Consider the following 15996-nt stretch of genomic DNA (forward strand, 5'->3'; position numbering starts at 1 on the left):
GAGAAAATGATAAAAGAAGTAGGTGGAGGAGGAGTAGAAAAGATAAAAAAGTCACAGGTGAAGTAGTCACACAGGAGACTGACATGGAGAGAAGGTAAAAGTGAGTCAAAGACAGAGAATCAAAACAAAGAAACTGATTGCAAGTTTTGTAATAGTAGAAGTAATTTTGGTTGGACCAAAGGAGGAATTTAAGTGATGTTACTGCAGGGCCACAAAGGCTTGTGTGGACATCCATCATTATCTTCATCAGAGAAAATCTGTACTCTCAGTGATAATGTAACAGCCATACAGGTTAATGCCATGACCAACAATTACGAACAACTCAACTTTAATTTAGCTGTGGTTCATATATTAACTTAGAGTGATATATAATGTCATTTAGGTTGGTGGATTTGTTGTCTTAGCCAAAAGGTTTGGCTTGCTTTGGTGACATGCCTGAAATTTGTGATGTTTGGACTAAATACTGATCTGAGAAACAAGTACATGGTATTCAACTTTACTTCTATTCAGTTGAGAACCATCTAGAAATCCACCTCTTTAGTTCCTCATTGACCTGACATTTATTTAATCCAATATGGACTATTGCACCTCTATTTTTTTTCCTGAGTATAGTATACTCAGTAAAAACATCAAACTAGATAAACATTAACCTAGATAAAGATAATAAAAGATTAGCATAGTTACCAATTCATTAAATTGACCAAGCAATTAAAAGTCTCTGCAAATTTGTTGTCCAGTATGTGTTGTTACTCAGAAAATTTTTGTCAGAAAAGACAAAAAAGACAGAAATCTAAACAGAGATCTACTAGTATTATTACAGCCACAAAATGTGCACATCTATAGCATACAACAGTAAAATCATTTGGAACTCTGTAAGTGTCTCCTTGCAGGCATGATTGTATGTGTGGGTTTGCATAAAAAAAAACATAGGTTTGTATGCACCCTAGGCAGCTATGTGTGTATTCATGCCTTGTGTCTGAAAGTTGAGTCGCCTCATCTCCACAGGATCTGAGGAGTCAGCCAACAGTGCATCCTTGACTCCCACCATGTTCTCATCCTTGGTAGGAGACGTTCGCTTCCTGGGAGAAAGAAGAAGTATTGTGTTAAGAAAAGGCAACCAAGTTACAAAGGACATGCTAGCTAAATGTTAATATGCTACGTGAAATTATGGGAGGTTTTGTAAACACTGTGTAGAAAATAACATCCTTTACTTTTTAAAGCAAAAGAATTGGCCACTATTCTTTAAATTATGTCCATGTATAAACTTTTACCTTCTGTTCACTGGTGGTTCCAAAGGATTAAATTGCCATTAAATTGGCAGTATTTTATTATAGTATTTAAAGTTGCTATTGAAAGAATCTGAAAAAATGTTTTTGAGCCATCTAAGACTCTCAAACAGCCTTGAGCCTTGAAGCTGTTGGTCACATCAAGGCTTGTATAACTGGACCTTTGCAGGTCACCTTACTGAAGTAAGAAGTAGCTTCAGGATGTTTTGACATCACATTGAGATTAACAGTTTTGGCAGAAAATATTAATTTGTTGGAACAAATTCAATTTTGAGAAAATTTGTCTAAATAAGTGCACAAATTTGCATGATTACAGAGAGTGGTATTGCATAAAAAACTCCCCAGGCTCTACAAATTTTTGATTTCATCAAAATTCATTTTAAATATGAGAATGTGATCAAGGCATTATTTTTTTCTACAAAATCAAAAACATTATAACTGAGTGATTCTTTATGCATTACTTATTACTATAGTCTATATAATAATATAATAAGATAACAGGTCAGACAGATAACACAAATGGGAGATGGAAAAGTTCACTTATTGCCTTTATGTGGTATCAGGATTTTTTCAGGTCTGGTATTTGTTTTTCCAGCAAAACTAGAGGGCCATCAGGGATTAAGAGGTGGAGAAAGCACTGAGAAAGGATGATTTTGAGTAAAAGATAAGCGTGATTAGTGAACTCAGCAGGAAACTGAAATGAAAATGTTAAAATGCACTCACAATCTGACACACAAGACACATACCTACAAAAGGTTTCAATTGAAGCTGATAGGGAAAAAACAGATAAGCTGGGTTGGTGGTGTGAAAATGCAAATGAAACAAGCATCTGGCCCTTCACACAATCAGTCAGAAAGTACAAGCATGAGCCAAAAGCATGTTTTACACAGCAGGAAGGATGTAAAGAGACAGACTGACAGTTAAAGAAGTGGTGAAGAGGTGAAGTTGTTTCAGATAGGCAGAGGCACTAACCTGTCTTGTTTGCTGCATCCACAGACAGCAGGCAGATATTGAACAAGGTAACAGAGACAGAAAGGATTAATTTACAAGTTGTCAGCAGCAGGAGTGCCTCACACTGTCGCAGTGAACAGGAAGTAGCCTACACCTGACAGAGCACATTACAGCACCTCACTTACTACTCCTACTCCTCCCTGTGCACAGTATCTGATCCACAGCCAGCTCTGCAGCATCTGGGAATTTCAGCTTACACATTTTCATTCACTGCTGTTTAAAGTGCCACATCTGTTGGATACATAAGTATGGTTATGGTTCACATCCACAAATGAGAGTGCACATGAGAAAACAGGCCATGCTATTAATTGACTGTACTATATATCTTTATTAGAGAAACACAGTAACCTTGCTTCATGACTGATCTGAGTCAGTGATGCTGAAAGAGTGAATGAATATCTCACCTAAAAACTACACGTTTTTGTAAGTTTTTAATGGTACACCAAGTAAAATGTAATGGAGTCTAATCAAACAGTCCTGCAATGTCTGACTTTTGAGAGGTGTTCATTCAAGTGTATGATCACTTGATGTAGTTTGTAGTAGATGTATGGACAATGTACAGTAGTTTGTGTTGCTGTTCACTGCATTATGCTGACATGTTTGACATGTTTCCATTGCAATAAACCAATATTTCAGCAAAATCTTGCACAGAAAGAAACTTTTTAATTGACTCAGACTGCCTAGGGAAAGATAAAATAGCTTCAGCAACCAAAATGCTGCTTGCATGAATAATGTAGTGACATGCAAGAGGTCAAGCATAAAGGAGGAATGAAAAAGATGAAGAGGAGTGTTGTCATTTGACCAGAGAAGCAGCCATATGGACATCACCATCAGCCGAGTCAGCAGCTCAAGATGTTTGACCCAAGCATGGAAAGTACAAATCAACTGTTAGCCATGAAAGAAAAGCACCACATGACAACTCACAGCACCTCACATTTACCAAAATACACAGTGGAATTGTTATGAATTGGAGCAGAACCCAAGTGCGGACAATAAAGGTCTTTATTTCAAAGTACCAACAAAGGCAGACTCAGACAAGAACTGGAACAGGCATGATTTATGCATGATCATTCATAAATCTTCAAGGCCCCATGACAACATCATTGTCCAACACTCCTTATCCTAAACCTGGTTGCATAATATGTTGCTATCCACCCTCTCTTTGCTAACCTACTAATGCTTTCACTTTCATTACTTTGAAATAGGGCCTAAATGTAAGTGTGATAGTGCAGGTAAGTCTACAGGGTCATCAGGTGGGCACCCTCTCAATAATAGTGATTTGTTGAGTTGGGCCCACGACACTGAGAAAGCTCAACAGTGTGTTCCAGCATCCCAGAACCACCCACACAGTCAAATCAGTAGGCTCCAAACCTACCTTAGAACAACTAAAGAAAAAGGAAAGAGAAACTAACCTCATATGCTTAATGTGGTACTATTGAATAAACGTTGCCACTGGTTTGGACAGCTTACTTGTCAGCAAAAGATCAGCTCGTAGTTGGTAACATTAAATAACACTTACTACTGCCACAGAAGCCACAAAAGCTAACACAACACAAACCTCCTTTTTACTAGAAAATATTACTATTGCTGCCAGCTTGGAGACCCCGCTTGGCAGCAGAAAAATTGGGCTGGTAGCAGTAAGCCTGAAAAACCGCTTTGAGGCACTAGCAGACCTGGCCGAGGAGATGACAATAGAAGAACACTGGCAGGAGATTAAAAAGATCTGGACAGATGCCTGCCAAGAAGTCCTGGGAAAGAAGACAAGAGAGCATAAGGAGTGGCTGACAGCAGACACCTGGGAAAGTACTGAAACAGAGGATCAACCACAGCCATGACCAGCAGGAGAAAAGAGATCTTCAGGCAAAGTACTTGGAAATAAACAAAAAAGTGAAGAAGGGTGCCAGAGCAGACAAGAGGAAATTCATTCATGACCTAACGGTGGAGGCAGAAACAGCAGTAGGCAAGAGAGATATGAAGAGGTTGTACGAAATTACCAGGACTCTTGCAGGCAAGAACACGCAACCAATGTGCCCTGTGAAAGACAAAGACGGGAAAACCATCACAACTGAAAGCCAGGAGAGAGAACGATGGGCCCAGCACTTCACAGAAATCTTGAACAGACCCCCACCAGAACAGCCCTCCACTATACGACAAGCAGACAGCCTTCTAGACGTAAAAACCAACCCTCCCACTTCAAGGCAGTGAAGAATATTAAAGCAGGCAAAGCAGCAGGGCCAGACGGCATACCCCCAGAAGCCCTGAAAGCCGATGTCCCCACAATAACCAACATGCTCCTCCCCCTGCTACAGAAAGTCTGGACACAGGAACAAGTACCTGATGAATGGAGACAGGCGTGTTTTGACGCATCTTTTGCTGATAAGGCCGAAACAAACTTAAATTACTCCGTCAATTCTGATTGTACAGATAAAAGAAGTATATCATTCAAATCTGTACAGGGTCTAGTTTTAGTGATATACCATCATAATAACAACAAAACGTTGTGCTTTTTTAAAATAAAGAAAGCTGACGGAGCGCTCTCGGCCTTTTCTGTCTCTCCCATTTCTTATCACAGACGCGTAAATAAAACAACCAGAATCTCAGCGAATACTTGGCTCATAAAAATAAGAAATATATGGCTAGAAAGCATGAAATGTTTTCTTTTAAGTGAAACAATTCAAGTCGAAAACAAATTATCACTTTTTATTTAATCCGTATGAACGTAAGAAGAAGTCCGTTTTTTCCTGTCTCACCTCATTACAGGTAATGCGGTCCCGCCTTGTACACTGTTCACTGTTCACATGTAAATAATCTCAGGTGAACCAGGTAAATATGTGCACACCCCCGAGAAATGACATAAAACGTCAAACTTCATCATAGAATTTACTCACTTTTTCTGCGCGTTTGGATGATGGCGCGTCACGGACGTGAAGAAGCGCTTCTTGTATTCCACACAGAGGCAAATAGTTTAGCTTGTCTTCAGAGTAAAAACACTGATTTTAATTCAAATGAGGATCGTTTACTAATCCGTCCCATCTACACTGACTGAAAGGCTCATTATGGGCGTCTTTGTCTGGTCCTTCAGTGCGTCTTTTGTGTTCTCAGGTAAATCACATGACTATTCATCCTGAGCCACACGTTCTTGCATATGGCCTTTCTGGACAAAAAGTGTCTTAGAAAATTTAAATCAGTGTATTGTTTTCTGTGAATGTGTGAACAAGATGACATTCACAGCACTCTGAAGTAAACACTTTAGCCTACAACACAAGAGCAGCTGACCTAAGAGTGAAGATCGTTACCAAGACTAAGTGAAGTACTCTCTGAAAGTCTACTAGAAGATGTGAATGCAGCATTGTGAACAATCCCCACTGTGACCATCACCGAGACGAACAAGCTGATATACACCACGGCAACAGTGATCCTTGAGATGCTTGGCCACAAAATCCATTCCACCACCCTGCATGGATAAGGAGGTTAGAGGCATAAATAAGGGCAACACGGAGAGAAGTTAGCCAACTATCAGAACTGCAGAGAAGGGGGATGAAGTTGGGTAAGAAATACAGCAGGCTGTCCATACCAGAGGCCCTGGACTGCCAAACAACGACTCACAGCCCTGGCCACACGCCTGAAGAGGTACACCAGAGAAATAGAAGCACGGAGAATAAACAGGATGTTCTCCACCGAACCATCCAAAGTGTACTCTCAGTGGGGGGGCAGTAACACGAGAGCAGACCCACCAAGGCTGGAGACTGAACAATACTGGAAAAACATATGGGAGAGGGAGGCATCACATAACACCAATGCCCAGTGGCTGGCAGACCTGAGAGCAGACCACAGCAACCTCCCTGAACAGGAACCAGTAACCATCGCAACGGCAGATATCCGAGAAAGGGTCTCAAGCATGAAGAACTGGACAGCACCGGGGCCTGACATGATCCACACCTACTGGCTAAAGAAGCTAACTGCCTTCCATGAGCGCCTGGCAGCTCAAATGAACCAGCTGCTAATGGATGGGACTCACCCAGAGTGGCTAACTGAAGGCAGGACAGTCCTGATCCTGAAGGACCCCCAAAAGGGAGCAGTCCCATCCAACTACCGTCCGATAACCTGCCTCTGCACAACATGGAAGCTCCTGTCGAGCATCAGAGCGGCTAAGATGAGTAGGCACATGGCTCAATACATGAGCGGGGCCCAGAAAGGAATGGGTAAGGACACCAGGGGGGCAAAACATCAACTACTGGTGGATAAAGCGGTCGCTCGAGACTGTAAGACCAGGCAGACCAACCTGTGCACCGCCTGGATTGACTACAAGAAAGCCTACGACTCAATGCCTCACACATGGATCCTGGAATGCCTGGAGCTGTACAACATCAATAGGACCCTAAGAACCTTCATAAGAAACTCAATGGGACTGTAAAAAACAACCCTAGTAGCCAACCTCAAGCCGATAGCACAAGTCTCCATCAAGTGCGGCATCTACCAAGGAGATGCTCTGTCCCCGCTGCTGTTCTGCATAGGCCTGAACCCCCTCAGCCAGATCATCGCTAAGATGGGCTTCGGATACCGACTGTGAAATGGGGCAACCATCGGCCACCTCCTGTACATGGATGACATCAAGCTGTATGCCAGGACTGAGCGAGACATCGACTCACTGATCCACACCATCAGGATATACAGCAACAACATTGGAATGTCATTCGGACTGGACAAGTGTGGTCGGATGATAACAAAGAGAGGGAAGGTTGTCAGGACTGAAGAAGTTGAACTCCCAGAAGGCAGCATAGCGGATGTTGAGGGGAGCTACAAGTACCTTGGTATCCCACAGGCCAATGGGAACCAAGAAGAAGCCGCAAGGAAAGCAGCCACAGCCAAATACCTACAGAGAGTAAGGCAAGTCCTAAGAAGTCAGCTAAATGGGAAGAACAAGGTCCAAGCCATCAACACCTACGCCCTGCTGGTCATCAGATACCCCACTGGCATAATAAGCTGGCCAAAAGAGGACATAGAAGCCACTGATGTCAAGACAAGGAAGCTCTTCACAATGCATGCAGGACTTCACCCCAAATCCAGCATCCTGAGATTGTACGCTAAGAGGAAGGAAGGAGGCCGGGGACTGGTGAGCATCAGAGCCACCATCCAAGATGAAACGGCCAAGATCCATGAGCACATCAGGAAGATGGCCCCAAGCGATGGAATACTTAGTGAATATCTCAGGCAACAGAAGCCCGATGCCGAGGACGAAGAGCAAGAACCATCATGGCAGGACAAACCCCTGTACGGCATGTACCACCGACAGATACAAGAAGTGGCTGATATCGAAAAGTCCTACCGGTGGCTGGAAAAAGCTGGACTGAAAGACAGCACAGAGGCACTGATCGTAGCAGCACAAGAACAGGCCCTGAGCACAAGATCGATAGAGGCCGGGGTCTACCACACCAGGCAGGACCCCAGGTGCAGGCTGTGCAAAGATGCCCCTGAGACAATCCAGCACATAACAGCAGGTTGTAAGATGCTAGCAGGCAGAGCGTACATGGAACGCCATAACCAAGTGGCCGGCATAGTGTACAGGAACATCTGTGCCGAGTATGGGCTGGAGGTCCCAAGGTCAAAATGGGACACACCTCCAAAGGTGAGGGAGAATGACTGAGCTAAGATCCTGTGGGACTTCCAGATACAGACCGACAAACAGGTGATGGCTAACCAACCGGACATAGTAGTGGTGGACAAACAACAGAAGAAAGCCGTAGTGGTAGATGTAGCGATCCCAAGTGACAGCAACATCAGAAAGAAGGAACATGAGAAGCTGGAGAAATACCAAGGGCTTAAAGAAGAGCTAGAAAAGATGTGGAAGGTGAAGGCAACAGTGGTCCCCGTGGTAATCGGCACCCTCGGGGCTGTGACCCCCAAACTGGGAGAGTGGCTCCAACAGATCCCAGGAACAACATCAGAGATCTCAGTCCAGAAGAGCGCAGCACTAGGAACAGCTAAGATACTGCGAAGAACCCTCAAACTCCCAGGCCTCTGGTAGAGGACCTGAGATTGAGGAAGACACACAACCCACCCATATGGGTGAGAAGGGACATTTTCTTTATATATATATATAATATATGTACTACGTGAGAACAGAGAAATTTGTTCTCTCTCCCAGGGCTGCGAGAAAAGAATGACATAATTTTTTGTCGCAGCCCTGGTTTGGAAGTTCTTACAGTTTGTTCTCAACACATTATCTGGGCAGAACTTTTTTCTCATGTGTCCGACAACTATTTTGTGATTGGTCAGAAATTTGAAGTGGGTGCAGTTAATGCGAAAAGTCATCATGAAATGTTGTCATTCCCTCTTTTTTCTGCTGGCGGTTGTCATAACAATGGATAGTTTGAGGAATAGCTGCGCTAACTTACGCTTGTTCAGAGTGGATTTCTTTCGGCCTTTTTCACCCTTCTGAACAAACCAAATCCCACCTTGATTGTTCTTCTAATACACAGAGTTTACTTCTAGGTGTTTACTTTCAAAGACTGCTGCTAGACACTTTAGTACTTGGTTATGTCTCAAGTATCAGGCTAGTTTTACTCCCTGAGAGGATATCTTGCAGTGAAGCTACCCCTGAACACAAGGGACACTCTGGGTCCTCACCTACCCATTTATTTAGATTTTTAGGAGATGGTAGTACATCATAGGTTGCGTCTCATATAAAACTAATCCTACTTGCCGCCATGCCCTACACATCACTCTAACTTAATTTCTTTCTTTCTACACTTTCCTAGTTTATCCACTGTCCTTTCTGTCCTTACTGTGCCAGAGAAACTTACCCCTACCAGTCATTTCCTGTCTCCTCACCTCGTCAGCAACCATCTTTCTCGTCAGATGCTGATGCAGTATCCTGCGATGTATTTAGACCAAATCCACAGTGCCCATAATGTACATGCCCTACAATATCCCTATGTCTAAGAGCTGCCTGAGCCTCCAAAACTGCCTCCTTTCGGTTCCATTTCCTCCCTGCTGAGACTGTTGGTACTGTGCTCTGCACTGGTACTCTCTAGACTCTGAAAAAGTCATCTCCAGCCTAACCTGCTGCCTCAGGCCCTGTACCTGCTCTTTATCATTGAGAGTTGTACTGTACCACCTGCTTAAACGTTTGACTGTTGTTTTTAACACTGTTGAAATTGCTTCTCCATCTAGACAAAACCTCATGACTGGCAGGAAATAGTTGATTTCTCTGGCTTGACCTTGACCTTCATTCTGAATCTCCCCCATAGGGGATGAATAAAGTATCTACAGTGGGTACGGAAAGTATTCAGACCCCTTTAAATTTTTCACTCTTTGTGTCATTGCAGCCATTTGCCAAAATCAAAAAAGTTCATTTTATTTCTCATTAATGTACACTCAGCACCCCATCTTGACAGAAAAAAACAGAAATGTAGAAATTTTTGCAAATTTATTAAAAAAGAAAAACTGAAATATCACATGGTCTTAAGTATTCAGACCCTGTGCTCAGTATTGAGTAGAAGCACCCTTTTGAGCTAGTACAGCCATGAGTCTTCTTGGGAATGATGCAACAAGTTTTTCACACCTGGATTTGGGGATCCTCTGCCATTCTTCCTCGCAGATCCTCTCCAGTTCTGTCAGGTTGGATGGTGAACGTTGGTGGACAGCCATTTTCAGGTCTCTCCAGAGATGCTCAATTGGGTTTAGGTCAGGGCTCTGGCTGGGCCAGTCAAGAACAGTCAGAGTTATTCCGAAGCCACTCCTTTGTTATTTTAGGTGTGTGCTTAGGGTCATTGTCCTGTTGAAAGGTGAACCTTCGGCCCAGTCTGAGGTCCTGAGCACTCTGGAAGAGGTTTTCTTCCGGGATATCTCTGTACTTGGCCGCATTCATCTTTACTTCAATTGCAACCAGTCGTCCTGCCCCTGCAGCTGAAAAACACCCCCACAACATGATGCTCCCACCACCATGTTTCACTGTAGGGATTGTATTGGGCAGGTGATGAGCAGTGCCGCTTAGAATTAACGCCAAAAAGTGCAATCTTGGTCTCACCAGACCAGAAAATCTTATTTCTCATAGTCTGGGAGTCCTTCATGTGTTTTTGGTAAACTCTATGCGGGCTTTCATGTGTCTTGCACTGAGGAGATGCTTCCGTCGGGCCAGTCTGCCATAAAGCCCCGACTGGTGGAGGGCTGCAGTGATAGTTGACTTTGTGGAACTTTCTCCCATCTCCCTATTGCATCTCTGGAGCTCAGCCACAGTGATCTTTGGGTTCTTCTTTACCTCTCTCACCAAGGCTCTTCTCCCACGATTGCTCAGTTTGGCTGGACGTCCAGGTCTAGGAAGAGTTCTGGTCGTCCCAAACTTTTTCCATTTGAGGATTATGAAGGCCACTGTGCTCTTAGGAACCTTGAGTGCTGCAGAAATTCTTTTGTAACCTTGGCCAGATCTGTGCCTTGCCACAATTCTGTCTCTGAGCTCCTTGGGCCGTTCCTTCGACCTCATGATTCTCATTTGCTCTGACATGCACTGTGAGCTGTAAGGTCTTATATAGACAGGTGTGTGCCTTTCCTAATCAAGTCCAATCAGTTTAATTAAACACAGCTGGACTCCAATGAAGGAGCAGAACCATCTCAAGGAGGATCAGAAGAAATGGACAGCATGTGAGTTAAATATGAGTGTCACTGCAAAGGGTCTGGCATATGGACCATGTGATATTTCAGTTTTTCTTTTTTAATAAATTTTCAAAAATTTTTACATTTCTGTTTTTTTCTGTCAAGATGGGGTGCTGAGTGTACATTAATGAGAAATAAAATGAACTTTTTTGATTTTGGCAAATGGCTGCAATGACACAAAGAGTGAAAAATTTAAAGGGGTCTGAATACTTTCCGTACCCACTGTATCTATCGATCGATCTATCTATCCATCCATCCATCCATTCATTCATCCTGGCCTACTTCAAATTACAAAGAAATCTATCCAATAATGATGGTTGTCATGTCGTCCTTGTACATGTGTTGGTGGTAGCTGCTGTCCTGACTGGAGCCTCTCCCCTCCACTAATGGTCAGATTGTGCATCCTGCAATAATGTCTATTTGTAATTCTTGCCACACTGTAGTGAACTCTTTTGTTGTAAGACATACATGAATGTCTTTGAAGTACTTTGTCACTAAACCTTTTACTATCTGGTACCTTTACAGGCACTACACTAAAGAAACTCTTACCTTCAACATTCAGAAGGCATATGGGCCTAAATTAACAGTCTCAACAGTCTTTCTCCTCAGGGATAAATATCCCTCCTGCTTGCCTCCACGACTTAGGAACAAGCTGTTTTCTCCATGCTACTCTAACATGCCTCCCTGGAAACCTCAACACACCTGGAGCATATATAGTTGTAGGGTCCACCATTAGGGGACAGGGACTGAACCTGGCCTTGCTTTCCTAACTACTGCTTACACCTCACTTTTTTAAAAAAAAATTTACCCTTATTATTAATGGGGAAATTGCATTACCTACCCGGAGAGCACACACAGCAGTGAACACACACCGTGAACACACACCCGGAGCCATCGCTGCGGCACCCAGGGAGCAGTTGGGGGTTCGGTGCCTTGCTCAAGGGTCTCACCTCAGTTGTGGTATTGAAGGTGGAGAAAGCGCTGGCTATTCACTCCGCCTCACCGTCAATTCCTGAGACTCAAACTTGCAACGTTCAGGTTACAAGTCCGACTCTCTATCCATTAGGCCACAGTTAGTTAGAAAACACAATGAACTGCCTACAAAGTCCACTTAAACTAACTCTTTTTTTATATGACAGATGACATAAAAGGAACATATCTTGACACTACTGCTAAATAGAAATTCACTTGCAATGAGTGTAAGAGTGCAAATACTATATTTCATCAGGTGGTAAGCTGTTCGTATATAGCTTATACCTACAAAGTAATATCTTAATATATAATTAAGTTATATAAGAGTTATATTAAGAGTTTATATAATTAAGTTACCATAACAATGCTAATCAGAAAAAGAAATGTAAAATATGTAATAAATAAATTTGCCTTGGAGGCGAGGATCACTGATTTGGAAGCGCGGCTCTGTACCTTCGAACAAAAGCCTAGCCCCGCTAGCTGTTGTGGAGCCACCGAGCTCAGGGTCTGTTAGCGGTCCAAAGGCAGCTCCGGAACAGCTCGGAGAATTAGCCTGGGTGACGGTCTGACGGAAACGTACTCCTAAGCAGAAGCCCACGGCTCATCACCTGCCTGTTCATGTTTCTAATAGATTTTCCCCGCTCAGCGACACACCCACTGAAAAACCGACTCTGATAATTGGCGATTCCATAGTCAGGAACGTGACAATAGCGACACCAGCGACCATAGTCAAATGTATTCCTGGGGCCAGAGCGGGCGACATCGAGTCAAATCTGCTGCTGGCTAAGGCTAATCGTAAATATGGAAAAATTGTTATTCACGTCGGCACCAATGACAGCCGATTACGCCAATCGGAGGTCACTACAATTAATGTTGAGTCGGTGTGTAACATTGCTAAATTAATGTCGGACTCCGTAGTTTTCTCTGGACCCCTCCCCAGTCTGACCAGCGATGACATGTTTAGCCGCATGTCGTCGTTCCGTCGCTGGCTGTCTAGGTGGTGTCCAGCAAACGATGTGGGCTTCATAGACAATTGGGCCACTTTCTGGGGAAAACCCGGTCTGGTAGCGAGAGACGGCATCCATCCCACTTTGAATGGTGCAGCTCTCATCTCTTGAAATTTGGCCGAGTTTATTAGCCCACCTAAAGCCTGACAATCCAGGGTGGGAACCGGGATGCAGAGACTCAGTCTAAAACGCCTCTCTGCAGTTTCCTTAGAGCCGCCGCCCCCCTCAAACCACATAGTGTCTGCCCCTCGAACATATAAATCAAATAAATTAGAAGTTAATAGAATTGGAGTTATTCATAAAAAATTAATAAAAACTAAGACCACTCCTCTTTTTGAACAGAAAAACAGAACTGTCAAATGTGGATTATTAAATATCAGGTCTCTTTCATCTAAGTCTCTGTTAGTAAATGATTTGATAACTGATCACCAAATTGACTTACTCTGTCTCACTGAAACCTGGCTACAGCAGGATGAATATGTCAGTCTGAATGAATCAACCCCCCTCAGTCATAAAAATTATCATGTTCCTCGAAGCACAGGTCGAGGTGGAGGAGTAGCTGCAATCTTCCACTCAAACTTATTTAAATCCTGAACATCTAACTTTCATCCTCAGAACACTTATAACTCATTTGAGAGCCTCACTCTCGCATACAAACTGGAAAACACAAAAACCAGTTCTACTTGTCATTGTGTACCGTCCACCTGTCCCTTACTCAGAGTTTTTAACTGAATTCCCTGACTTCCTGTCTGATTTAGTGCTTAGTTCAGATAAAGTCATTATAGTGGGAGATTTTAACATTCATGTAGATGTTGAAAATAACAGCCTCAGCATTGCATTTAATTCTATTTTAGATTCAATTGGTTTCATTCAAAATGTTAATAAACCCACCCACTGTTTCAATCACACCCTTGATCTTGTTCTGACCTATGGCATCGAAATTGAACATCTAATAGTTTTTCCCCCAAATCCTGTTTTGTCAGATCATTCTTTAATAACTTTTGAATTTAAAATGATGGATCATGCAGCATTTGGAAGAAAATCCCACTACAGCAGATGTTTATCCGACAACGCTGTTAATAAATTTAAGAAAATGATTCCATCTTTATTTACATCTAAGCCAAGTATAAACATAGTGGCGGGCAGCTGCTTCAATCCCACTTCCTACCAAATTGATCATATTGTTGACAGTGCTGTAACCTCACTGCGTGAAACGCTTGATTCTGTGGCCCCTCTGAAAAAGAAGTTAGTGACTCAGAGAAGACTAGCCCCATGGTATAATTTACATATTCGTACCTTAAAGCAGGCATCACGAAGGATGGAAAGGAAGTGGCGTTCCACAAACTTAGAGGAAACTTTTCTAGCCTGGAAAAGCTGTCTACTAATATATAAAAAAGCTCTCCGTAAAGCCAGAACTGCATACTATTCATCACTAATAGAGGAAAATAAGAACAATCCCAGGTTTCTTTTCAGCACTGTAGCCAGGCTGACAAAAAGTCACAGCTCTGTTGAGCCCAGTGTTCCCTTAGCTCTCAGCAGTAATGAATTTCTTTACAAATAAAATCACAATTATTAGAGATAAAATTCAACAGATGCTTCCTATACCTGCAATAAATGAATCTTCTACTACAGTAGCTCTTGAATCATCTGTAGGACCTCAGTTATGTTTAGACTGCTTCTCTCCCATAGATCTCTCTGGATTTACATCAGTAGTTGCTTCATCAAAATCATCAATGTGTCTCTTAGACCCCATCCCGACTAGACTGCTTAAAGACACCCTGCCATTAATGAACTCATCTTTATAAGACGGTAAATTTATCTCTAGTAGTTATGGGCAAATGATACCAAGGCTTCAGAGCTTGTGTCACTCTTCCTGAAGCGGAGTGATTCGAAACACTGTGTCGAGGCTTGTATCAAAACACCAGTGTCACGTGACTGATGAGGTTGGAAGCTTCGAACGTCATCACTGTTTCGCTTCGCGCTTCATTGCTTCAAAATGTTTCAAAGCTTTTCATTGGCTCATAGTCTTTCAGTGTGTGTCATTGGCTCATGGCGTTTCAATGCATTCTGAGCCAATGACAGCTTGACCGGTTTGACAGATGTGAGTGGTTTGGTGACATACCAGCTATATAAGATGCATCATTCTGCTTCAGGATTTGGAGAGTGAGAGTATTTTGGCAAGTTTCACGGTGAGTCGCACCAATAAGCGACGTTCTAAAGTTTGGGATCATTTTGATCTCAAGAGGTCTGACCTTTTATTGCTGTCATGGGATTGAAACAGTGCCAGTGCTTCAGTCGTGCTCTTTAGAGGTTGCTATTGCTTCAGTTGTCCACCAGATGTCACCGTCACTGAAGTCTCGAAGCTTTGAATCTTTTTCGGCACAATTGTCAGGAAAGCCTCAATGCTTCATGAGGCTTCATTTGCCCATCACTAATCTCTAGTATCAGGCTACGTACCACAGGCCTTTTAGTCTGCAGTAATCAAACTTTTACTCAAAAAGCCTAGTCTTGATCCAGGAGTCTTGGCTAATTATAGACCAATATCCAACCTGCCATTTATTTCTAAAATCCTAGAAAAAGCTGTTGCTAAGCAGCTATCAGACCACTTACACAGGAATGAACTATTTGAAGATTTTCAATCAGGATTTAGAGCACATCATAGTACAGAAACAGCACTGTTAAAAGTTACCAATGATCTTCTCTTAGCTTCAGATAATGGCCTTGTTTCTATACTTGTCCTCCTAGACCTTAAGTGCTGCATTCGACACTATTGACCACAACATCTTACAGAGACTGGAGCATGTGAGTAGTATCAGAGAAACAGAGTTAAAATGGTACCAATCCTATTTATCGGACAGATTCCAGTTTGTTCATGTCCATGATGAACCTTCCACACGAACAAAAGTTAGTTATGGAGTTCAACAAGGCTCTGTGCTGGGACCGATTCTGTTCACCCTGTCCATGCTTCCTTTAGGCTATGTCATTAGGAAGAACTCTATTAATTACCACTGCTATGCAGATGACACTCAGTTGTATCTATCTATTAAACCTCTAAGCACAAACCAGTT

The 15996-nt window shown here is 42.8% G+C and overlaps 1 protein-coding gene across 1 annotated transcript in view; it reads right to left on the bottom strand.

The window, feature by feature from the left end:
* The window catches only part of ptprfa (protein tyrosine phosphatase receptor type Fa), a 363596-nt gene that overhangs the window by 128555 nt on the left and 219045 nt on the right, over nt 1–15996 (bottom strand). The window contains exon 18 of the mRNA XM_026323606.1: nt 970–1079. Coding sequence (XP_026179391.1) covers nt 970–1079 — 110 coding nt within the window. The remainder of the gene's footprint in view (nt 1–969; nt 1080–15996) is intronic.

This window comes from Mastacembelus armatus, chromosome 4 (genome assembly GCF_900324485.2).
Source record: "Mastacembelus armatus chromosome 4, fMasArm1.2, whole genome shotgun sequence".
In the NCBI taxonomy this organism is placed as follows: domain Eukaryota; kingdom Metazoa; phylum Chordata; class Actinopteri; order Synbranchiformes; family Mastacembelidae; genus Mastacembelus; species Mastacembelus armatus.